Raw genomic sequence first — 26,983 nt, forward strand, 5'->3', positions numbered from 1 at the left:
TTAATGTTCATGTATTTTATTTACAAAGCACTTGGTTGCCAAAAAAGAATGTGGCCATGGTAGATAATCACAGCAGCAACTATTCTCATACTCCACTTTCAAGATACTTTGTGCTCTTACATTCATCTCGCTTCACCAAAACACTGTTGCTCTTTCAGAATTGAACCACATTTTCTGCTCCTGAGCCACTTCAGAATCTCCGGCCCCTAAATACACTGCCATTGCCTCTGTGTATCCCACCCCCAATGCTACCTGCACCTCCTCCAATGCCTCCGCCACCACCACTGCCGCCAATACCGCCTCGACCTCGATTGCCGCGGTTAAAACCTCCAAAACCACCTCTCTGTTGCTGCCAGCCACCACGGTTTACTGCAAGAAGCAAAAACATAGGTGAGAAATAGTAAAAGAAGGCAAAAATTTTTAAAATTTAAATGATTATTAAGTAAATAAATTTAACTATATCTGAATATAAATATATTTGTTCTAAAATAAACTTTGACTACAGAGAGAGTCTGTAGTATTGGTAATGTGATAGCCAAAGTATTGTGCTTTCAATCATTATGGATGTCATTCAACCAAAATAAAATCAACACTCTTGGAGATTTAAAGTGATTCTTTTTTTAGCATCACTCCATTAATAATAAACAGTGACACATCTGATCAGTTAAACAATTGCTATGGAGAAATTCTTCTCTTTATGAAACAAACTGGTACCGCACCTTCTACAATCATGAACACAACTAAAACCCTCAATCATCATTGTTCGACCGTGGTCGAGACAATGGAATTTACTATGCTACGCTAGACTTCACGGTCCATCATAGCATTACGGAGGTCCTGTTGCTTGATGCCTGTATCCCTGGAGATTACATTAGGGTAGGATGTAACCCTCAAAGTTACTACAACTGCTACAACTAATAATGTCTATTGATCTCTCATGGTAAACTCACATATATAACATTGCCAAAACTGCATCACAGAAACTGGGAAATCTCTAGGATCAAGGGATATTTCAACCCCTAATTAGTTTCTGATCCTTAACAAAACTGAATTGAGGTTCATACTGGGATACTATTCACATATCTGAAAATGCTGCTTCACACATGCAGACATGCTAATAATCACATCCAGATAACAGTTAATTGGCTGACTGACAGAAATTTAATTCACCAACAAACAACCACTAGCTTACAGTTCTCTCTCTTTTGCCACTTTTCTTAATACTGAAATGGTATTTTCTCTGCAAATGCTATTTACATTTCTTCTAAATCAGGCTCACTTATTTCTCTGCAACATGGTAACAATAATATGCTTAAAAACAAAGACAAAGTAAATCAACAAGAGGCACAATTTATAGCAGCAATATATTTGTTCTTCATTCTTTTATTACTGTTCTGGTGCTTTACCTTTTGACCAACAGATTTAAAAAATAATTTTTTGTAACTAAACACTTTCAAACTTCATATACTTGTAGAATGTGTCACATAAAACATCTTTTACTCTTGGCGTTGTTGAGAAAATTCTGCATTTTCAAAGTTATTTCTTGTTAAAGTTGTCGTATTTCGGTAATTTCAACCAATCAATGACGTGTATTCAGCTGAATACATTTCATTGATTGGTTGAAATTACCGAAATATGACAACTTTAACAAGAAATAACTTCCAAAATGCAGAATTTTCTCAAGATTCCTGATATGAAATCGTGTGTTGAAACAGGTATTATTGTATTTCAGGATGGTATTTTTTAACCTTTTTTTTTTTGCCTAAATAAACACACACATTATATATTTGTTCTTCACTCATTTATTACTCTTCTTATTTTATCTTATGTCCATTGTCTGGAAATCAGATGCGTGATGAAAGATTTCCGGACAATGAGACATAGGATAAAATAAGAACAGTAATAAACATGTGAAGAACAAATATATAATGTGTGTGTTTATTTAGCAAAAAAAAAATAAAATAAAAAATACCATCCCGAAATACAACAATACCTGTTTCAACACACGATTTCATATCAGGAATCTTGCAACACAAATTGATAAATGTAAAGCTATATATTCAATGATCTAAAATACCTTGAATGAAAAAAGACAGAAATATTAAATTACCTTGAGGAAATGTCCCTGCTTTTTGGCTGTATTTACCACCAGGCGGAGCATATAAGGCTCTGTCTTGTTTGGGTGATTTACGATTCGTGTTGTAATCAAAGCCTTCATTGCTGGTGCGCTTTATACTAAAATAGTTTAAATAAAAACATTAACTTTAGATGCTACAATATATTTTTTATAAGTTTAGAAAATTAATATCGGCTAAATATATTGATTTCTAACATTGACACAAAATCCCCACCTACTTTTATGGTGAGAAGTGGTTCATATAGTCAATTAAGTTCACAGTTATTAACTGGAACTTTATATATTACAACCCCACCGAAAGATGAGAGGCAATGATGATTTCAACAGGAATTGAACTCAAAAGGGTAATTACAAAAAACTGAAATATATTCTGTACAACCCTAATGATCCTCTTAATTGTTAAATAAACTGATACCAAATCACACACAAATAAACTTCAGGAATTTTAAGAAACATCTAGACAAAACAGATTTCAGCAGTGCTGTGTGGGGAAAAACAATTATGAAGAAACTTGGTCATTTTCTACTCAATTATGAAAGACAAAATATCTCTAAACACTTTATATGTATGTATTAGGCACGGGAATGGCCGTGTAGTTAAGAAGCTTACTTTGCAACCATGTGACTGTGAGTTCAGTCCCATTGCACAGTACCTGGAGCAATTTTTTTTTTATTTTTAGTATAGCCCCAAAACCAACCAATGCTTTGGGAGTGAATTTAGTAGATAGAGACTGTGCAAAAGACTCCTCTCTCTGTGCACATATCTTTGTGTTTGTCCCCCATCATTGCCTGCAAATTTATGTTGATTTCTTTATGTCTCTGTAACGTAACAGTTTGGCAAAACAGACCAACAGAATAAGTACCAGTTAGAAAGAAAAAAACAAGTACGGGGTTAGGGGTGCAGTTATTTCATTTTCTTTTTTTTTTTATTTGTTTCAGTCATTTGACTGTGGCCATGTTGGAGCACCACCTTTAATCACGCAACTCGACCCCAGGACTTATTCTTTGTAAGCCTAGTACTTATTCTATCAGTCGCTTTTGCCAAACCACTAAGTTACAGGGATGTAAACACACCAGTATTGGTTGTCAAGCGATGTTGGCGGGGAGAAACACAAATGCATAAACACATATATATATATATGACAGGCTTCTTTCAGATTCTGTCTACCAAATCCACCCACAAGGCTTTGGTCAGCCCAAGGCTATAGTAGAAGACACTTGCCCAAGGTACCACACAGTGGGATTGAACCCAGAACCATGTAGCTGGTAAGCAAGCTATTTACCACACAGCCACTTGGCAGTGCCCCAGTATAGCCATAGTCTGAAGAATAATACAAGTAAATGATAACAGAAAAGATAAATAATACATACCCTATGTTTGCAGGAGGGCTTTTACTGGGAATCTGAAAATACAAAAGTAAAAAAGGTCAACAAATCAGACTGGAAAAACATGATTACTTCAATTGCAAATTCTAACAGTTAAACAAACAGCATCTCAGTCACAAGCAATACATTAGTGTTAACCCTCATGGAACTTATTTATCAGCCTGTCAGCTTTATTCCACAAAAAAAATAGCGTGCATATGCATGTGTGTGTGTCTTGCAGTCTTGACATCATGTGATAGTTGTGTCACTGCCATGCAAGCACAGTCCTTCATTTCCAATCTTCCATGAAAACATATCTGGTTGTAGGGGAAACATTTTCTTACTTGGAAACAGGGTTGGCAACAGGAAGAGTATCCAAACATTAGAAAATTTGCCTCAACAAATTCCAAAAAACCCATGCAAGCAAGGAAGAGTAGACATTAAAACCACAATAATGATGATGATACTTCAATTTGTATTGAGGCTTTGATATATTTTTTCATAAAACCCCCTTTTTTTTAATGTATCTCTTAAATATGGATATGTTTAAAAGCACCAACCGATCGTGGTCGTTGCCAGCACCCTCTGGCCCCTGTGCCGGTGACATGTAAAAAGCACCCACTATACTCTAGGAGCGGTTGGTGTTAGGAAGAGCATCAAGCTGTAGAAACACTGCCAAATCAACTGGAGCCTGGTGCAGCCTCCTGGCTTCCCATGCCAGCATGGAAAATGGACATTAAACGATGATGATGATGATGACAAACATTTGTAGGTTTCATTTCCCAAGTGTTTTTTTTAACTAGAGATTACACACAGATCTTCTCTACCAATGATATAATGATATTCACACACATAAGCTACTAGACAAGATTATATTTTTAAAATACAAAACAATATATCTATATATATATATATATATATAAGTTCAGCAAAAATTTAGATTCAAATGAATATGGTACTTAATTTAGATGCACCAGAATTTTGTATGGTGTTAACCATAAAAATCTGTGGGGTGATTATAATCAAAATAAGCAACAAGAATAACTACAGTAATTTGGTACGATCATTTCGTACGACATCATTTTATTAAATGTTGTAAGTATTACAACAGATTTAAGATGCTGAGTACTCATCAGCCAATTATAGAGGTTTTCCATTAATACAAAAATTTTCAAATCAAGTGGCAACATTATAGAGAAGGTAGACAAAGATGTGGATTTAAATTTTAAGAACATACCAAATTACCGGAGTTTTTCTTGTTGCTTATTTATATATATATATATATATATATATATATGTGTGTTTGTTTGTGTGTGTGCATGTAAATACACTCACACATACACACACACTCATACTCACATGAATAGGTTTCCAAGATAAGTTGACCACTGATTTGTATACTGGAGGAGTATGAAGCAAGTCTTTTATTAAAATATTGATATTAGAAGTTATTTTTAGAGCAATGACCTTGATTTTGTTCTGAAAAACAAGAAATTGTAACAATCAAAATGATTTATAGCAAAAAGTGAAGAAACATTCTCAAGGAAATTCATTTGTCTGTAAATATGATTATTTTCTGATACAGCTTTAAAACAGAAGAATGACTAATCTAACATACAATATCAAAACAATACTAACCTCTACATTATTTACATTTGACGGATATTTATCCTCATCTTGTTTGTTGTTAACACAACGTTTCAGTTGATATACCCTCCAGCCTTCATCAGGGCATATGGCATAGTGGTTAAGAGTATGGGCTACTAACCCCAAGATTCCAAGCAGTGACCTGAATAATAAATTTCCCCTAGACACCTGATGAAGGCTGGAGTGTATATCAGCCGAAATGTTGTGTTAACAACAAACAAGATGAGGACAAATATCCGTTAAATGTAAATAATGCAAATAATGTACACAATTCCTCATCTCTTAAATATAAAACTATAATACTAACCTCATCAGTTTTTAGTGCATCTCCTGTTTTCCCATGTAGTGCAGTCCTCAGTTGTTTAATATACACTTGCACTCCACGTGCAAAATATTGTAATCTATAAGCAAAACATCAATAGAATACAGTATTTAATAGTTAATGAAATCTCAGCAATCACCAGCTAATTTTTTATCAAATGTCTATAAAGAAATTTTGAGGGCAAGCTTCTGGCTCAGACTAAAAATTTTCAACTACATTCATGAAACTATTTCTTTCCTTTCAATAAAAAATAGTTTTAAAAATTCTATTTTTAAATCAATTTTACCAGGTATGTAAGTGTATAAAAATAAAAATATTCTATCTCGGGAAGGCCTGCAAAGCCATGAATACATTTCTCTCCTCAATACCAAACCATTATGCAAAAAATATTTCATCAACTCATGCCAGCATGGAGGCGGATGTTAAACAATGACTATGATGACAAACCTAAAATATTTTCTATTTAAAATCCAATTCTACTTTGAAGGAGGAAAAAAACTAAACCATTGGAATCTAACAATCTGAAAAATTGGTGGAAAAAATGCTTTTACAAAACAGAAAAGTACCTGCTAAATCCCACATTGTTGTTATGCACAATGTATAACATATTTTAAATCTACTTAATGAAATTTCTCATACACATAAAATATCTTTTATTTATAACAATTCATAACATATCAATTTTGCCTTCCATCTCTGAAGCATCCACAAAATACTGGATGTAACACATACTACTGCAATACACTGGAGTTAAAGCAATCAATTACAGAGTCCCACCCTCTTTGTACATTATCAAAAAAAAAAAAACTAAAATATCCATACTAATCCCTCTTAAACCAATTCATGTCAGTGAACTGCATGGACACATGACTCCGTAATAAAGAGTTTCAATCCTCTGGTTGTCACATTTTACACTATATATTACACACAAAATATTCTCATTTCTTAAAGGCCAACCCAATAAACAAGACCCTCAGCCCTACATTGTTGTGTTTATGCAAATATTAACTATCATAAAAGACCCATTCAATAAACAATACTATTCTCTACACGTGGTGATCTATAGAGGCATTAAACATTCTGAAACATACCTCACTCTGAAATCCTTTAGTCTGTCAGCATTGCTTTCATCTGAGAGAAAAGACGGACATTTACGGCCTAGCTGGTGGAATGTAAACATTAAACATTCAACGTAAGAAAACTGTAATTTGTGTTCTTCAGATGATGATTCTCCAGCTGTATCATCATTCTCTTCTGATGGTGGTAATGGCATATATTCCTACAAGGAGATAAAATAGATTATCACATACTTGATGAAAACCTTATAAACAAATAAATTCTATAACATTCAAAGCCAGTTTTATCACAGATCTTGTCCCCAACCTAAACTACAAAAAGCTTCATTTGCAAAATGAGAACACAAACTGTGGTTAGTAATATATATTCTATCATTATAACTGTGTCTGAGCAAAAGCACTTAACTCTCAACAGCTGATGGTATATCCCTATGACTATATGCAGTGACACAAGTGTACAATTGACAACTAATTTGCAGTGCTCAATTCAAGTTGTCTCATAGGAATCTACTATGGAATCACTCACTACATGAAGACATTTTTAATGATGTTATAACAAAGAAATAAAATTATGAGACTAACAAAGCAACCTATCCATTTAAAATCTAGCACCTAGGGAAAGTGCCTTTTATCATAAAGTTAGATCAACACAAGCCCTGTGAGTAAAATCAAGTAGAACAAAACTGCGTGTAAGTCTGCACACAGTTTACTAGGGTAGTACACCTAAGCTGTTTCACATCAGCTCTGGACCCTTTGGGTGTCTTTAGTGGAGTCCACTCTGTTGCAAGCATTCAGACCAAGTATCCAGTCTGAGGGTAACTCAATATTCTAACATGCTGTTTACTACTACAGCAACCCATGAGTTGTGGTTTTCTTTTCTCTTTGCCTTACCAGATTCAACTCTACAAAAGTTATCACTCCTCTTCATTTGACTAAGCTGGAAAATAATTTTTAAAATCTAATGATATGACTTTCTTTATGGAAAGAGAAACTTCAATAGCATGGATATGCAAGGCGTTGAGTTGGCAGAATTGTTAGCATGCAGGGCAAAATGCTTAGCAGCATTTTGTTCACCTACATGTTCTGAGTTCAAATTCTGCTGAGATTGACCTTGCCTTTTATTCTTTCGAGGTCGATAAAATAAGTACTTGTTGTGTACTGGAGTCGATGTAATCAACTTGACCCTTCCCTGAAATTGCTGGTCTCGTGCCAAAATTTGAAACCAATAGTATGAATATGTAATAAGACTGAATGAAAATATTTAGAGATAAGGTACCATAAATTATTTTAAAATCTGTATTATAACAAAAGCTGTGTTTCTAAGTTCATTTTTCTGTGACACACTTAACATCAGATCAAGATGATTTTCAAGTAATTTCTTTTGAGAAACGAAATAAAAAAAAACAAGGAAGTTTACTAAATTCATTCACTAAATTCCCCATAAGAAAAAATAAGGCTTGTCTTTTATTTTTTACTCAAACTTTACTTTTTGTTTACATACCACCAAAAATATGGCCTTGAATATTTTACTTTCAAATACAATAAAAGACTGTTTGTGAAAGGCAAAAAATAAAGATGAGGAGACTAGAATAAAGAGAAACCTTTTTAAAATATTGACAAATCTACAAAAACCTAGTCATTATAATAGTTAAACTCTACTGTAAACCTATTTCACTTTCAATACTTAAAGCCACTAACTTTGTGGGTGGTTAAACTATTTTACAAAAACCTTCAAGTAGTAAATAGTCAGTCCTGCTGTTTGTAAGGTAAATATACAATTTTCTATTTAAATATTGTTGATGTACAACAGTTGTGAATTTTTTTTTTTAAATGTCATGGAAACAATCTTAACTGTAAATAAAACTATTCATTGAAATTTAAAAAATTCCCTTTGACATTCAATGTCTGTTACAAATATTACTAAAACACACACAGATATGTGGTGATAATGATGATGATATGTGTACAGTTACAAAATTCCATTCACATGGCATTAGTCAACCCGAAGCTATAGTAGTGCTGCACAATAGGATCAAATCTAAAGCCAAATGGTTGCAAATAATCTTCTTAATCACACAGCCATGCCTGCATGAGAGAGAGAGGTGTGTGTATGTGGAGACATTACAGCTAAAAATTGCATCTCTAGTTGACTAGTTTTTTTAACACCATAAGCAATCAAATCTATTGCATCATAGTATGTGATAACTAATATATTCTCTCTTTACTCTTTTACATATTTCAGTCATTTGACTGTGGCCATGATGGAGCACCACCTTTAGTCAAGCAAATCGACCCAGGATTTATTCTTTGTAAGCTTAGTATTTATTCTATTGGTCTCTTTTGCCAAACCGCTAAGTTACAGTGACGTAAACACACCAGCATCAGTTGTCAAGTGATGTTGGGGGGACAAACACAGACACACACACATATACATACATACGACGGGCTTCTTTCAGTTTCCGTCAACCAAATCTTCTCACAAGGCTTTGGTCAACCCGAGGCTATAGTAGAAGACACTTGCCCAAGGTTCCACGCAGTGGGACTGAACCCAGAACCATGTGGTTGGTAACCAAGCTACTTACCACACAGCTACTCCTATGTTTTTTTAATGTTTATTTTCCAAGCTGGTATGGGTTGAATGGTATCTTTCAAAATATCTGTCCTTAGTTATTTCATTTGTGAAGCCAAAGTCATAGATTTCCCTTATATAATTTCTTCAATAAGTCTTCCTTGATGTATAACATCATCATCATCAAAATAAAAACAAATTGGGAGAAGAAAGAGCAAATACTTACAATTAGTTTTTCATAAATTCGTTCCACTTTTTCTTCAATGTCATCCAATTCTCCAGCAAATTCTGAAATCTCTGCAAAGAGCTTCAGCATTTCAAGTTGTACATTGACGTCTCCATCAACATTCATCAAATTAGAGAGATCTAGTATTACATGATCACATATGTAGCTGACAAATACTTTGGAATGGACATTTTTCTACAAAAATGAAAACAACAATAATATAAGAAGAGGCCAAATAAGACAGAACTAATCTGAGTAAAGCATGTTAAACCTAATGATCTATTTATCCTCTCACCCATTCACACTCTTAAGTTTCTCTGCTCCACTCACTTCTACTCACCTCATACCTGGGCACCTCATCTCCACTATCTATTTCATTGCAACTCCTACTGATTGATCATTCTCACCCTCTGTTCTAAACATGAGTAGCCATGTAGCTCCCCTACAAGAACCTACTCTGCACCCTCACTCCTCTCTCATACATTAACCCCCTCATCTCCTCACATAAAGCACCGACATCCCCACCTGTACTTCAGGTTTCATAGTCTTGCAAGCTGCATGATGACTTCACTGCTGCCAGTAGCATGACAAAAAAGCATCCAGTACATGCTGTAAAGTGGTTGGTGTTAGGAAGGGTATCCAGCCTTTGTTATGGCCTGGAGGACAATGATGAAAAGGAGGGGACTAAGGACTGATTCTTGACAAACCTCTACCTTGATGAACCCCTATATAAAATGAACATGTTATATAGACCTGTAAGGAATTTCCTATTAGAATATGGACACATACTGAATTTAATAATAGAAAAAGCAGATGTGCTTCAAGAGGAAACATCTGGGATTTACCCTAATTACCTATATAATATATATATATATATGCGCATATGTATGTGTGTGTACATATGTATGCGTGTGACTGTATTTATGTTTACCTTTGTCTTCATATCACATGGTAGCTGTAAACGAGCATCTTCATCATACAAGTGAAGCTGTTCATTTACAGTCTTCTGTGTTATCTAGTTATGGGGAAATATTAACTTACTTGGAAGCAGGTGAGGGTTGGCAACAGGAAGGGCATCCAGCCATTGAAAATCTGCATCAACAAATTCTCTTACCCACAAAAGCTTGGAAAAGAGGGCATTAAAGGATGATGATGAAATATGCACACACAAACACAAACACACACGCACACACAATGGTCTTCTTCCAGTTCCTGTCCATCAAATTTCACTCACAAGGCCTTGGTCAACCCACATCTATAGCAGAAGACACCAGCAGGCAATATCCTTGCAGTGGGAGTGAATCCTAAACCAAGTGATTCTAAAGTGAACATCTTAATCATAAGGACATGGCTACACCTAATCCAAATATATATAAAAATCAATATAATTCTTTAATTAAAATAAGCATGATGAAATATAGGGAAAGCTACTCACAGAGAAAAGAGGTAAACTTTGCTTGACACACTGCATCAATCTGTCAGCACTATCAGGGTCTTCAGGCTATAGAAGAAAAAAGCCATTAATTTAATCATAAGTTATATGGGTGCTGTGCATAGTAAAATTAAACACCATCAGAATTTGTGTTGGTTGACTCATTTCTTTATTTTTTCTACATTTTTACAGAGAAAATATTGCCAACACCTGTTGGCTTAGATAGTGTGTATGTGTGTGCGCACGTGCACACACACTGTCTACACTCGTGTATGTTTGATTTTTTCAGGCCAATTTTATTATTTTATTTTCCTATTATTAGTATATAATTAATAAACTGGTCAAAGCTGAAACTCTAAATAAATTCTGTTTTTGATATTCAATTGATAAGGTCAGATTTGAACTTCAAGAAACATTGGCAATGATAATAACCATTTGCATTGCATATCATTTACCAGTAAGGTATACCTTTTATCAGCTGGCTTAATTCTTCTTCCTTTCTCTTATCAACAATAAACAGCTACTTATGAAAAGTGGCATTAAAAAGAAAAATATTACCTGATATGCTGTACTTTAAAAATTATCATGCATCTATTCACTGATATACTGACTAGAAATTAATAAAATTATCTTAAGATGTTTAAAAACAGAAAGAAATTGGATATATTGAAAATTAGGTTAGGAATAGAAGAGATACATCCATAATCAGGCTAGAGGTAATCAGATACCAGGTAATTACTTCTTTGCTGATAGATGGCACAGACATATCTCTCCAGCAAGTCAGCTGTGTTTCCACATGGTACTGCAAGTGGTAATGTCCTCTGCTCTCATTCACCCTATATTTTTGGTTGAATAAAGGGTAAGTAATGCCTCCTAAGCATACTCAGTTCAGTGATAACTGTAATAAGAACAATTATTCCCAAAAGGCTTGAGGAGGCGGTTAAATGGTATGGGAAAGGTGAAAGCATTGCATAAGTCATTAGGCTAGACATGTATCTGATAAGAAAAAACAGTATTTTGCGGGGGCGGGAAAAATCCCTTGCAATGTTTGTTCTGCTTGAATTGCAAAAACAACCCTTGTCACTCTTACCAGCTTAAATTGCAGATAATCAGTAGGTGGTTCATTGGAAACTTACATTAAACAATCCTATTGTTTACAATAAACCTCTAAAAATAAAATAAACTTTGATTGTAATCTAGGATGCTAGAGATTAAAACAATTGCAAAACTGCAGATATGACAACAATACACAAAACTGCAGATATGACAACAATAAAGGAGTGAATTTAAGTCTGATAAACAATTACTCAAGACAAAATAGTATTTTACAATAAAGAGAGTTTAAGCTTTCACCAACATTAAATTTTTGGTCCAATTCTGCTTGCATGATAATAATATCCACCAACTGTTGACGGCCAGTTACTGTACTCATTGATTTTAGGCCCTTTAACATGTTCATAATGGCAATAAATTCCATGCAGGTTACATCCATTAGCACCTGTCAACAGAGAACAAATGAAATCACATATGAATATGGTATAAAAACACATATATGGGTTGCCAAATATTCACTGTATATTACAAATCATTAGATAATTCCTACATGTATCACAGACAACTGAGCATAACAAACATTCTAAATTCACATTAAATATAATATAATCCTTTCTACTGGAGGCACAAGGCCTCAAATTTGGGGGTAGGGGACTAGTCAATTATATCAACACCAGTGTTTCACTGGTACTTAATTAACTGACCACAAAAGGATAAAAGGATAAATTGACCTCGACAGAATTTGAACTCAGAATGTAGCGGCAGATGAAATACTGCTAAGCATTTCATCCGGTGTGCTAACACTTCTGCCAACTCGCAGCCTTTCACATTAAATATAATATAATGCATGGATGTGTGGTTATGAAGCTGGCTTTGCAATCACAAACTTTTGAATTCAGTCCCACTGGGGAAATATCTTCTACTATAGCCACAGGCCAAGCAATACATTGCTGAGAGTAGAATTGCTAGACAGAAACTGAATGGAAGCTCTTCCAGTTCAATCTCACTAATGTCATATTAGTATCATCATCATCGTTTAATGTCTGCTTTCCATGCTAGCATGGGTTGGACAATTTGACTGAGGTTTGGTGAACCAGATGGCTGCACCAGGCTCCAATCTGATCTGGCAGAGTTTCTACAGCTGGATGCCCTTCCTAATGCCAACCTCTCCGAGAGTGTAGTGGATGCTTTTACGTGCCACTGGCACGAGGGCCAGTCAGGCAGTATTGGCAACGGCCATGCTCAAATGGTGCTTTGTATGTGCCACCTGCACAGGAGCCAATCCAGCTGCATTGGCAACGGCCACGCTCAAATGGTGCTTTTCATGTGCCACCTGCACAGGTGCCAATCCAGCTGCATTGGCAACTACCTTGCTCGAATGTTTTTTCACATGCCACCAGTACAGGTGCCAGTAAGGGAATGCAGGTAATAATCATGCTCAAATGGAGCTTTTTATGTGCCACTGGTACGGATGTCAGTTTGTTGCAATGGCAACAATCACGCTTGGATGGTACTCTTAGCACTCCACTAGCATGGATACCAGTCCAAAATAATAAACATATCAAGCACTATAAATATATCAGACAGGATAATAAATATAGGCAGTGGAATGTTACAATGACTAATTTGAATAAAACAGATATAAAGTACTTGATAAAATATTTCCAATATTGTAAATTCATCCTAAGGCAAGAAACAGTTTAAAAAGCTATTAGTGCTTCTCTACCTGAGAAATGAATGTCAACCAGTTTGTTTTCAGTAAGAAAAGCATGTCTTGCACAGCAAGAAGAGTTTACCTGACTAACTAGGACAGAAAGGGTTTATTAGAAGTGCTTGTCTGTCTCACCACCTAGCAGGAAAGGTTAGTTTAGTTGCTTGAAGCAAGAAATATTTAGATTTACAAAACAAGAAATGTCAATACATTTGTAACAAAAAGAGCCTCTCATACTGTATCACAAGCTCTCCCTCACATTAAATTCAAAGAGTTTACAATATACCTTTCTGCACTCTCCTACAATGAGATCTTCATCTTCTTTCCCTAAAGTATCCTCGGGTAATACTTTTACTTTATTTGTTAAGAATTTAAGAGCCAGATCCCGTAGGCAGTCATTTTCTCCAAGAATCATACTAAAAAGACCTTTCAATGTACCTGAAAAAGAAAAGCAAAATCAGAAAATCAACAATATAAAGTAGTCATCTTCAACAATAGAGAAAGTTTTCAGCAAAACAAATGAGGGAGTATGCACAATAATTCTGAGGCAGGAGGGAGTTGGACTAGAAACAAGCAGTTAACATTAGTCAAAATTTTCATCAACAATTCTTCATTCATAGAAAAAAAGAAAGAGAATATTTTAATTATTAAGATTATAGTTGTTAAATCCCAAACAATTTTTGCAATGCAGTGAAAAGCAAAACAAATATCTCACTTACAAAATTTTCTTAATTCATCCATAAGTAAAATAATGTTTTCTACTATAAGCACAAGGCCTGGAATTTGAGGACGCAGAGATTTATTGATCACATTTACCTCAGTGCTCAAATGTTACTTATCTTATGGCAGCGAGCTGGCAGAAACATTAGCACGCCGGGTGAAATGCTTAGCAGTATTTCGTCTGCCGTTACGTTCTGAGTTCAAATTCCGCCGAGGCCAACTTTGCCTTTCATCCTTTCGAGGTCGATTAAATAAGTACCAGTTACGCACTGGGGTCGGTATAATCAACTTAATCCGTTTTTCTGTCCTTGTTTGTCCCCTCTGTGTGTAGCCCCTTGTGGGCAGTAAAGAAAGAAGTTACTTATTTTATGGACCCCCACCCCCACTACCCAAAAAAAATGAAGGACAAAATCAACTTCAGCAGAATTTGAACTCAGAACATCAAGCAAGAAGAAATGTTGCTGAACATCTTGTCTAGTGTGCTAATGATTCTGCTAGTTCTCTGTCCAATGCTTAAATAAAAAAGTAAAAAAATAATATTGTAGGATGCTAAAATTTCTTTATTTTTTTTCTCTTTCACATTCATTTTCTATTATAACATTTGCATGATTTTAACAAAAACATGACTGCTGGTCCTTTGATGGCTATTTTCAATGTGAAAAGTTAGGCTAATGTACTTTTCCTACAACTACAATGAATTTAGCATCAGCATCATTTTAACATCTACTTTACTATGTTTGCATGGGTAAGACAAGAGTATCCTGGGATAGAATTTCCAATGATGACTGGATGCCTTTACTGATGCCAACCCATCTCTGTTTCCAAGTCAAGTAATAATCTCCCAGTCTATCAAACAGCAGCTCAGACATGGTTGTGAGGAGAACTGGAAACAAATGACACTTTTTGAATGAGTCCTTTGTTTACAAAGTTTGTGCAACATGTCAAGAAACCTATCCATATTTATGTAACGGATTGCAAGCAAACAACACCATCTGCAAGACCATTGTTTGAACTGGTGAATGTATGTGAAGATAAGGAGAATATAAATTCATTCACACAAGCATACACACATCATCATCATCGTTTAGTGTCCGCTTTCCATGCTAGCATGGATTGGACGTTTCAACTGGGGTCTGAGAAGCCAGAAGGCTGCACCAGGCCCAGTCTGATCTGGCAATGTTCCTACGGCTGGATACCCTTCCAAACGCCAACCACTCTGTAAGTGTAGTGTGTGCTTTTACGTGCCACTGGCACAGGTGCCAGACGAGGCTGGCAAACGGCCACAATCGGATGGTGCTTTTTATGTGCCACCACGCACACACACACACAGACAAACAATGGGCTTTTTTCAGTTTCTACTGGCTAAATCCACTCATGGTTTTCATCAGCCCAAGTACTAAGTAGAAGACACTTGTCCAAGATACCAGGTGGGACTGAACCCAAAAACATGTAGTTGAGAAATTAACTTCTTAGCCACACACTCATACCTGTACCATAATGGATTTGATTATGTTCAAGACATTAACATTTGGTTAGTAATTTAGTATCTAAAATACCCACAAAAAGTAAAAGTGTATGGCTAACCTGAAGCATTGATGCTGAACAATGTGGTGAGGGACGACTGGATTAAGCTCAGCTCAGAACTGTCAGTGAAATGTTGCAGCAACTGAATAAGAGCCACAACTATTTTGGACACAAATTCAGGTGTAACTCGGCACAACGCTGGAAGATCTTTAATTGCCTGCTTCCGGATCTAAGAATTTGTAATGTAAAAATATAACAGACAAATAATGTTGACAAAAAGTTAAAAACAAAATTTAATGTACATTAGTGGTTACATTAATAAATTGGTGGTTGGTTAGTATATTGATTTTATTTTCAGGTAAGCTAAGCATGTCAAACACACTCTCTTTTATATATATATATATATATATATATATATATGTATGCACTCCATCCTTTATTATACAGGTAGCATGATGGATGAGCAATAAAGAGATAGTGGGAAGGTACAGTAATAGTAGAGAGGTGATAGATGGGAGACTATCATACAACTTAATACGAACATAACTGTTGGGAGAGACTCCAGTGTAGATATGATATTATATATTACATCCCTATATGACCTTCACCCAATTATTATGTTCATATTACATCCCCATCATCACCATTGTCATTATAAATGAACATACATTTGTTTACTATTACTTCTATAATATATTGCTTATTACACACACAGGCATATTATATATATATATATATATATATATATATATGCACACATACACACACATATAGAGAGAGAGACACACACCCCCATCCACACAAATATGTCTAGTTCCATCTGTCTTAAGATTTATCAGGGATCACTTATGCATACCTTGCAAGCTGCCAAAGAAAGTAATATGATTAAAAATATAAACAAGATTGTGAATGTCACAACCCATTTGCATAATAGTACAGGCTTGACAGCTTAGCATTATATATGTCTATGTTGGTGTGTAAACTAACAAGTAATGTAAAGTTTAGAGAATATTTAACAATGTTTATAATAACAAAAACAAAATATGTAGGGCAGTGACTATACCTCCATTTTGGTTTATACAAGAATTCATTAACCATTAATTGCAAGTAGAAGAGAGATTACACAGACAAATAATATATAAATACTGGCTTACATTCCACACACATGTAACAGTAATGCAAAGCAAATACACTGCTTCATTATATATAGGAATAATAAAGAAGAGGAGCAGCTGAATAACTTACTGTAATGTCATCATCTTCACACAATTCAAAAAGAGCATTGAATGATTCCTGGCTCAACTGTGGGAAGTGTTTAAAGAACCGGGCGATGAACTGTGATGCCAATCGTTTCTCACTAGCACCACTTTTAACTGCACTTAGGATTGACAGATACTGTTCTTCATGCTGAAAAGTGAAACAAACATTTTATTCAGACAGAGATTTTTTTTTCATTTTCAACAATGAGTATTTCGCTCCAATTCACAACCAAACAATACAAATTCAAGCATTAAATCTCATGTTTTTGGTGGGCTTTTTCTCCCTAAGGCTGATTACTTTTAAAGTAGACTGATAAAAACATCTTCTGCTACAGCTCATGTTAAACCAATACTTTGTGAGTGAAATTTTGGTAGACAAAAACTTATTGTGGCTGGTCATGTCTGTATATACATATATACTTACTTCTTTTCACCCTGCATCACCCCACTAAGTTTGTTTAATAGCTGCAAAACTCTTTCTGTTGTATTTGTGGTATCTGTAAATATATTTTTTCTTCAGTTGTATATAGTTGTTATATACCGTAAATCCTTGAGTATAATCCACATTTTTTCCCCAAGATTTAAAGGTCAAAATCCCTAGTGCATATTATACACGAGGTTAAAAATGAAAATTATTTTCTAAGCAATGTTCGAGTCTCTATTTGCTGTCCGGCAATGTTTATTCAGACACATTTTGTGATGTCGGGCACAAAAATACCTTAAGCTAAGCCTGAAAGCAATGAAGTCATTAAAAAATCATCCATAACTTGCAGTAAGCAACATTTATTAAATGTTATTACTGTTATACAATTCAATCCTCAAACCATCTTATCCATAGTAACATAGAACATAGACAATAAAAGATGTGATGACATCATCATCATCATCATCGTTTAGCGTCCGTTTTCCATGCTGGCATGGGTTGGACGGTTCTACTGGGGTCTGTGAAGCCAGAAGGCTTCATCAAGCCCAGTCAAATCTGGCAGTGTTTCTACGGCTGGATGCCCTTCCTAACGCCAACCACTCCGTGAGTGTAGTGGGTGCTTTTTACGTGCCACCCGCACAGGTGCCAGACAGAGCTGGCAAACGGCCACGAACGGATGGTGCTTTTTATGTGCCACCGGCAACGGACACGAATGGATGGTGCTTTTTACGTGCCACCGGCACGAATGTAAATATACACACACATACGACAAGCTTGCACAGTTTCCATCTACTAATTCCACTCACAAAGCACGGATTGGCTGAAGTGACAGTAGAAGACATTTGTCCAAGAGGCGACACAGGGAAACAGAACTCACAACCACATGGTTACAAAGTGAACTCACACTTTGTATGTGCTTAAATCTTTCTAATAATAATCAGATATTATTCCAAATCAATTTGCTTCTGAAGTTCACATAATTTATAGTTTGTTTTCTAATTACATGTTTTACTTTCGTAAATAATTATGTATTTTACTACATGCTTTTACAAATCAGAATACAATCTCAATCATCACACAGTAAACATTTCACATACTAGGTTCAATCTTTTTTAAGAGCATTGTCAATATCAAAGGCAGTGTGTGTGTTTTTCGCAAATATGTGTTTAAATGACTAAATACTGTCCACAGATGATTCTAAAAACATAGAATAAATAAAAATAATGTTTAAGTGAATTATAAGAATACCTAAATAAATGCTTTTGATAGTTTTGATATGACATATATTCATTATTTTGTGTCAATATCAAATGTTTCGACTACTTTATGTAATCAGGCACAGTATTTGTGTTATTTCTCAAATCATCCAAGGAGTAATGAGCAATCCAACAGTGGCCTTGTGGTTTAGACTGTTCTATAATCTCAGAAAAGGGGCTCTACATAATGTACCATTTCATTTTAACATCTCTGGCTAAACTTGATCCAATACAAAGCACGTTTATGTAATGTACTATTCAAATGAAACTGTGCATGTGTATATGTTTAACTTCATCTTCATTTTATGTAATGGGCTGAATTAGTTCTTCTTTAAAACTAGCAGGATTACCCGGCATTGCTCAGGTATTAAATACTCAGTAATGGTCTTAATAGGTTCTACCATTTTTTTTGTTGTTGTTGTACATCTCTTTGAATATTTTTTGCATTAAGTTGCAAACATTGGCATTGAGGAAGAAGTGATTTTTCTCATAGACCATAAATAAAGTAGTAACGACACAGTGAAAAGCCCTGGAGAAGCCACAAGAGCATCTCAGGAGGTGCAACAAGTGAATGTGAAGTAGCCCTGAAAAGGGCCGTGTTATCATTCTCACAATAGCCCTGAAAAGGATTGTTAACCATTCACAGGTATAAACGTCCTTTTTCGTTCATATGTAAAGCAGTGGGTGCAGTGAGGCCAAAATTCAAGCCATCTACAAGGAGATTGAGAAACTGTAACAGACAGAATATAAAAAAAGACTTAAGGAAAACAGGTAATTTCGAAAGAATGGCAACAATAGTACTCGCTCACTATAAACCTGTTTGGCAGGGAAGCTGCAGTATGTTGGATGGCCTACAGCACCTCACAGTAGACAACATTTTTCATTTTGGCTTTCAGGGCAAACACGAAAAGGTTTTTTTTGCATCTGACATATAACTGGCTGAGCGAGAAGCATGGTTGGCCTAAATGGAGGCCTGTCATTGTTAGTGCTTGACTTGGGACTTGTTGATGGACATGGCAAAAGAAAAGTTGAAGAGGGAACTTAAATCAACACAAGGGACAGAGGCATTGCTTATCTGATGGAGTAAGAGGTATCCTGGGTATAAAGATGTTTCTGATACCACAACCCATACGAATTGTTGCTTCAATAACAAGAGGCAGCACATTTTTTTACCACAAACTGCATTCCATTGCGACCGAAGCTCCAATTTTGAGGCGCAGTTGATGAGGTGGTAGTCTGGAGGGGTGCAAGAAATTGAGGAATTTTGTGGGAAAATTAACAGCCTCTTCTTGATCCACAGTCTTGTAGGTGTGAAGGTTTCCAAGAAGGCTTCGCAGTAGGTTTTCATTGGGTTTCACAACAAATGTGTTTTTGGGAGCTAATATGGCTCTTTCGCACAGCCAATTCAGGTTTTGGTAGTTTATGTGCAGATAAGGAAAAACAGCAGTTGTAAAGTCATCCACAGTGTCCACAGGCATGCCTATGTGTGAGACAGCCATCTCTCCAGCTGCATCAGAGGGAGCTGTACCATCACCAACAGTGAGAAGCTGCTTGGAGAAGTCACCCGATAAGTTGCCACCGAAAAACTGGGCCCTCATGTTTGTTGTAAGAATCAAAATTGTCATGTCCTGCCACAGGGAAGATAACTTAATGCAAGCCATTACAGTATCGGCTCTGGTGCTTTTGGAATTATGGGTAAGGTTTGTCTGAAATCACCAGGCAGCAGGAGGGAAACACCTCCCATGGGATAAGCACAGCCCTTGATGCCTTTGAGGGTCCTGTCCAGTGCTTCAAGGGATCCTTTATGTGCCATGGTGCATTCATCTCAAACAATGAGCTGGCACCTTCGCAGCACTTCTGCTTTGTCTGAGTTTTTGGTAATATTGCAGGTGGTTGAGTCAGACAGAAGCATTGAACGGGAGTTTGAAGGTCGAATGAGCCATCCTACCCCTAGGCAGAAGAGTCATGGCAATTCCGGAAGAAGCTACAGCTAAAGTGATCCCCTTTTGCTGGCGTACTTTTGCAAGGAGGAGTTTATCACAAATGTTTTACCAGTTTCTCCTGGGGCATCTAAAAAGAAAATACCTCCTTTGCATTCACGAATGGAAGTGTAGACGGCGCTGTATGTGTACAGCTGGTCCTGAAGCAACTTTGGCTCATTTTCGTTGATGTATTGTTGAAGGACACCGACGTCATAGGCTGTTTCCTGAATAATGCCTGTTGGTAGTGTGTGCGAGCTTGTTCTACTGACTTTTGGTAAACCATGAAATGAAAGATTGTTACTGCCAGCAGTAAGTAGGCTATCCTCAATGTCAATGAACGCTCTGTTGAAGAATTCATCTTTGAAACTGACGTTCAAGTGAGGCAACAGAAGTTGTCCTTTGTGGTGGTAGTCCTCTGAAAGGTCTTCCTTGTATTTCTCCCATAAGGTTACAGGATGACTGAATTCACATGTTTGCAGTAGCACTGCAGAGAGCTTTTGAAGACTCCTCACCGAACGTATTGTAGCTGCTTCCACCATTGTTGCATCCCACTGAGCACCACCATCTAGTAGGCTACGTTTAACCCTTTAGTGTTCACATTATTCTGCCAAAATTAATGCTTTTTCATCCACATTGTTTTGAATTAATCATGCATTATCTTGTAGCTATGAGATTTTGATGAGGTAGCTGTTAATTTTTAAAACAATATTGTAGGGTTGGTGTGAGAAACCAGATCTGGCCAGTTTGAACATAAAACAGGTAGAATACTTTTGGCCAGATATGGCCGATTTAAATGCTAAAGGATTAAGGCAGGCTTCGCAGTATGTAGCAAAAACTTCACCATCAAAGCTTTTCAGGTCGTCAAAAGATGTCAGTCCCATGACCTTGTGCAGCAGTAGATGAAGGTAAAAACATTCCTGTTGGTAAGGGCGAACTGTATAAACTCTTACAAGGGTGGGAAAAGATTTTAAGTTTGGTTGTCTCTCGATGGGTTGTCCTTGTTTCCTTCATTCCCAAATGCGTGTTTTCTTTTTCCAAATATATGATGGAACCTGAGGATACAGGAGGGTTTTAGCGAAGGGTCACTAGTGCATAGTTTAAAGAAGGCAGTGAGCACAGTGTCCTTGGGTTCTTGTACCAGCTGAACAGCATTAGAGCTGGAGAAGTAGACTCTCTGGCCATTTTCAAAGATGCAAAACTTGAAGAAAATCAATTTTTTTCAGTTTTTCATGGGTTTTTTGTCACACAGGGATGCCTTTAGACATAGAACAGATACTTGGTAGAACCGCTGTTACATGGTGGGTTTTTTTAGCCATAAAAACCAAGGAAATGAGACTTTCCAGTAAAAAGTTTTCTATGTGTAACTTTGTAAAAATGCAAAAAATCGATTTTTTTTCAAAGTTTTTCATAATTTTCTTGGGAATCAGAGGCCCCAAGGCTGTGCCAAAATATTTGTCTGAAATGTCGCAACATGACGGTCTTTTTGACACTAAAATTATAAAAATTGGACATTCCTGTAAAAACTTTACTTGCATGCAACTTTTGCTTTTTTTTTTTAAAGTGTGTGACGGGGGGTCCCTTCAGTTTTATCGATTTGCTCCCTGGAAGTGGGTATCTCTAGGTATCAGTAATGCAACAGTGACCTGATTGGGTAAATTTGCCATTTAATAAAAAAAATTTCATCAAAATCGGATGAAAAATGTGGAAATGCATAAAAAGCATACACATAGGCACGCATTTTGAGTTTTATAGATATAGAAGATAGCTTACTACCTTCCTATATCTAGATAAGTTGGAGAACCACATCTCACTCATAAGTTCCACTTTTTGGCATGGTTTTCCATTGTTGGATACCCTTCCTAAGGCTACTTTACAGCACATTGGCTGTTTTTTTTATCATAGATCGGCAATAGAGAAATCATCATGTCCTTGATAAGGCAACTCTACATTGTCTTCGAGTGTTCAACAATCATTTTACAGAGTATACTGAGTACCTTTATCATGGCACCAGCATAGGAGAAGTCTTGTCCCCTAAAAAAACTAAAGAGGCTCTCTGCTCTACATTGTCACTATTCATTTGAAGTAAACATAGTGACCAAAAGGGTGAATAGAAGACAGTGATAACAGAGGGGGAACCAAGGTGAGGTGAAAGAAAGTATAGTATGTAAGTAAAAAAAAAATGATAGGAGAGAGAGACTAAGAAATGCAGGTGTGACGGAAAAGAGACATTGATAAGAAGCAACATGTTGTTGGAAAGGAGAATGAATAGAAAAACAGCAGGAGTAATATGGAGTAACAGGGTGATAGAAGACAGAAATGTAAGTGAATGAATTTCTGTCAAATTTAATTAACATGATCTTCAAAAATGGCAATTAAATGTGTAACATACATGTCTGGCCTCCGTGCTGGTGGCACATAAAAAGCACCATCTGATTGTGGCCGTTTGCCAGCCTCATCTGGCACCTGTGCCGGTGGCGCGTAAAAAGCACCCACTACACTCATGGAGTGGTTGGCGTTAGGAAAGGCATCCAGCTGTAGAAACATTGCCAGATCAGACTGGGCCTGGTGCAGCCTTCAGGCTTCCCAGACCCCAGTTGAACCGTCCAACCCATGCTAGCATGGAAAGCAGACGCTAAACGATGATGATGATGATTAATGCTCTCTTAGCTAAGTGGATCATATCACACACATAACTTTCATTTTAAGCTTGGTTTCTACAGTTATTTTTGTCTGCTTTCCCCATGCTAGCAAGGGCTGAATGGTGACTTACTTGAGGCTGAATTTTACAAGATGCTATTTCTATCACCAACTCTTACCTGTTTGTCAGCAAAGATTTTTTTTTTTATTTCACTGGTCTTCAAAAGCTCAGAATGTCTAGTCATAATGTCAACAGAGAATGTAAACATCATATCACTATTTTGATCAAGCAGTGACAAGTGAAACCTTGAAACATCAACATTCACAAATATACTCACACGCAATGAGTTTCCATATAGTTTCTACCTGTCAATTTCACTCACTCTAGACATTGGTCAACCTGGAGCTATTGTAGAAGACACTTGCTCAAGGTGCCACACAATAGGATTGAACTAAAAACCACATTGTTGGGAAGAGAACTGCTTAACCATAAACTCATGCATGCATGTACATCATCATCATTTAACGTCCGCTTTCCATGCTAGCACGGGTTGGACGATTTGACTGAGGACTGGCGAACCAGATGGCTGCGCCAGGCTCCAATCTGATCTGGCAGTTTCTACAGCTGGATGCCCTTCCTAACGCCAACCACTCCGAGAGTGTAGTGGGTGCAGACAAGAAGGGTAAAACAAGGGAGATTTCAAGCATAACAACTTTCTTAATGAAGACATATACCTGCAACAGGTTTGATAGCATTTCTACTATAGGCCCACTGGTGATTACTTAGTCCTGATTATGTTTAAAATTTTTTTTTGTAACATATGTTAACATAATTTGGTCAAGATTCACACCAACAACAATTCCACATTTTTGGATTCATTCAAAATGGATTTTCAGTCCAATAGATGAGCATACTTTGGACAAAAAGGACACCAGTGTTCCACTGGTGCTATTAGAGTTGTAAGCAAATAAGCATCTCAAGCTGGTCTCCCAATATGTAAACTTACATGGATGATTTACATGATGTAATATGACCACAAACTGTGCAGTTAAGATTATGTCTGAATCCTCTAACTGTGCAGAGTGTTCAAGCATTCATCATCATCATTATGTGTCCATTTTCCACACTGGCATGGTTTAGACAGTTTGACTGGAATTGGTAAGCCAGAGAACTGCATCAGGCTCTAGTCGGTTTTGGCTTGGTTTCTACAGCTGGATGCCCTTACTAATGCCAACCACTCCACAAAATGTACCAGGTGCCTTTTATGTGTCACTGGTACTGACCACAACTACAATTTCAAAAAAGCACCATCTGAACATGGCCAATGCCAGTAACCCCTGACTGGCACCCATGCTGATGGCACAAAAAAAGCACCATCTGAACATGACCGATGCCAGTACCCACTGACTGCCCCCCCCCCATGCCGGTGGTACATAAAAAGCACTATCCGAATGTGATCAATGCCAGGCCCACCTGACTGGCTCCTGTGCTGGTGGCACATATAAAGCACCCTCTACACTCTAGAAACACTGCTAGATCAGATAAAGAGCCTGGTGCAGCCACTGGCTCTCCAGACATCGGTCAAACCACCTAACCCATGCCAGCATGGAAAACGGACGTTAAACGATGATGACAAGTCTTCTCAAGCACAGCAAATCAACAAAACTTTTAGTCACTTGTTATCACCTCCATGAGTCTCCACATCTGAAGATCATCTTTCACCACATGGCCAATTTGAATTTTCTCACTGCATGCTAGTGTTCATTATTACAGACAGCCATTCATTTTTGTTCAAAGCAAGATATTCCCAATGAACAATGCTGATGTTCAAGAACATAAGACCGTTTTTGGTAATGTTATAATCATTTTTGGTTTGTGCTGGGGATATTTTCTGAGAAGCAATTAGAGTAATCACTTTGGAAGCATGACATCATCAAAATTGATGACATGACTAATACCAATAGTATTTGATGAGGCAAGTTTACATATGGACATTATCTATATTTCCCAGTACTTTTAACAGATGTAAAAGATTTCCAGATGATGCTGAATATATATCTTAGACACATATGATTAAATTTCTCAAATATTTAAATGTGTCATCGTCCATGTCTCAGATGAGTATAGCTGGGATGTGATGATGCAAAAATTAGGCAGACAGTTTCAAACCCAATATCTGACCACAATCGTTTTTCCATGTCCCAAACGCAACAGAATCCTTTTCAGTCCTCAAGTTGATCCATCCCTGAAGACAGAATTGCCAAGATACACAAAACAATTCATAATAGCAAGTCCGGTTCTTTGGACAAGTATATTTGGTTCCGCACAGGTCCCTCCAGGAGCAGAGGTATCCAAAATTTCCAAGGTGAATAAGAAGTGGTAGATGCAGATAGACTAAAAAATCGAAAACGGCATATTTAGATGAATTCTAAGGAAATTAAACTTCCTTTGGAGATGGAACGGCGTTTAAGACTGCATTAAAATATACTGTTATTTATATCTGTCCAAACTACTTCAAAGTAGAAAAATAAAAGCTATGGTGATACTGCAAGCTAAAAACTAAGAAACTGTATGACTACAAAATATTTTCATACTTCAAGTAGTGCACAGCAGTTTCAAATGACATATCTCTAAAATTTGTCAACAAAAATAGAGTTATGTCCCTTATGTCATTGATAATAACATCCTACATTAATGAAAGCTTGATTTTCTAAACCAAAATAATATTATATTTACATTTAGTTGTTAGTCTGATGATAACAGAAATAAAAACTACGCACATTTTTTAGTTAAGAACTCAAATTTATGTTAAATAAAACAAAATTAACAGCAGCTAAATGCATCCCAAATTCAGCTTTTCTTAGATCTGATTTTCATATACTACTTAAACATAAGGTAAGCTTTTCCTAAAAGGTTAGTTTGACAAATGTATACTGCAGTCCCCATTAGATGAAGTTGCCCACTCGTAACTAGATAAGGCCAAAGTCAATGTTCCACACTCTCGTCCATTACTCATCGCATCATCAATGATCACGGACTTAATGATCAACAATACACGACTGTATATAAAATCCTGACTGAATTTAAACGTCGTGTTAACTCTAAAATATATTTAAAAAAAAAAGAAAAAGAAAAATATTTAAACATTCTTCCAACAGATCTGAATTAACTTCTTAAGAGACATTGTCACAACTAAAGGGACAAGACTACGAGTTTGATATACAATAGAAACTGCCGTGTTTCTAGATAAACAATTACGCATGTTTGGGGTCGCTAATAGCTACACCACTGTTTTCTCTATCGTAACAATGATTAGAATATGATTCATAAAAAAAGTCAGCAATGAATTGATACAAATAACAAACATGCTTCGAAACTCTTCGGCACTTTGTATTTTGGTTGGTTTGCTTTGGTCACAATACCTCGTGTCAAAAGTTGTAATTCAGTGAATGGCCGGATAAAATTTTTTTCAAGAAATACATACCTCAGATTTATTTGATGCATCCTGTAGCACACCGAAATCTTTATATAGCTGTTCAACAGTGACCATCTTTTCCGATCACGTTCCACAGAATCAATACAGATCCACCGCCAATAACAGTTCTAACCGAAATAGCATGGGGCAGCACTGAAACCGGAAGCT

At 36.4% G+C, this 26,983-nt stretch overlaps 1 protein-coding gene across 1 annotated transcript; it reads right to left on the reverse strand.

Moving 5' to 3' along the window:
* LOC115212350 (apoptosis inhibitor 5) lies at window positions 1–26,983 on the reverse strand. The gene is made up of 13 exons (XM_029781220.2): window positions 26,825–26,983; window positions 17,027–17,188; window positions 15,842–16,010; window positions 13,824–13,975; window positions 12,131–12,271; window positions 10,777–10,842; window positions 9,342–9,536; window positions 6,562–6,749; window positions 5,456–5,549; window positions 4,861–4,980; window positions 3,508–3,539; window positions 2,111–2,235; window positions 1–369 (listed from the first exon to the last, which is right to left on the reverse strand). The coding sequence occupies exons 1-13, from the start codon at window positions 26,888–26,890 to the stop codon at window positions 191–193; spliced, it is 1,689 nt and encodes a 562-aa protein (XP_029637080.1). The 5' UTR covers window positions 26,891–26,983; the 3' UTR covers window positions 1–190.

This window comes from Octopus sinensis, linkage group LG5 (assembly GCF_006345805.1).
Source record: "Octopus sinensis linkage group LG5, ASM634580v1, whole genome shotgun sequence".
Lineage (NCBI taxonomy): Eukaryota > Metazoa > Mollusca > Cephalopoda > Octopoda > Octopodidae > Octopus > Octopus sinensis.

Excerpts from the sequence above, each read along its gene's own strand:
- LOC115212350 (XM_029781220.2), bottom strand. The coding sequence starts at position 26,890 with ATGGTCACTGTTGAACAGCTATATAAAGATTTCGGTGTGCTACAGGAT. Across the intron at positions 13,976-15,841 it reads GTTCAGCATCAATGCTTCAG|GTACATTGAAAGGTCTTTTT; the intron begins GTTAGCCATACA and ends TTTCTTTTTCAG. Across the intron at positions 12,272-13,823 it reads TTGTAGGAGAGTGCAGAAAG|GTGCTAATGGATGTAACCTG; the intron begins GTATATTGTAAA and ends CTCTGTTGACAG.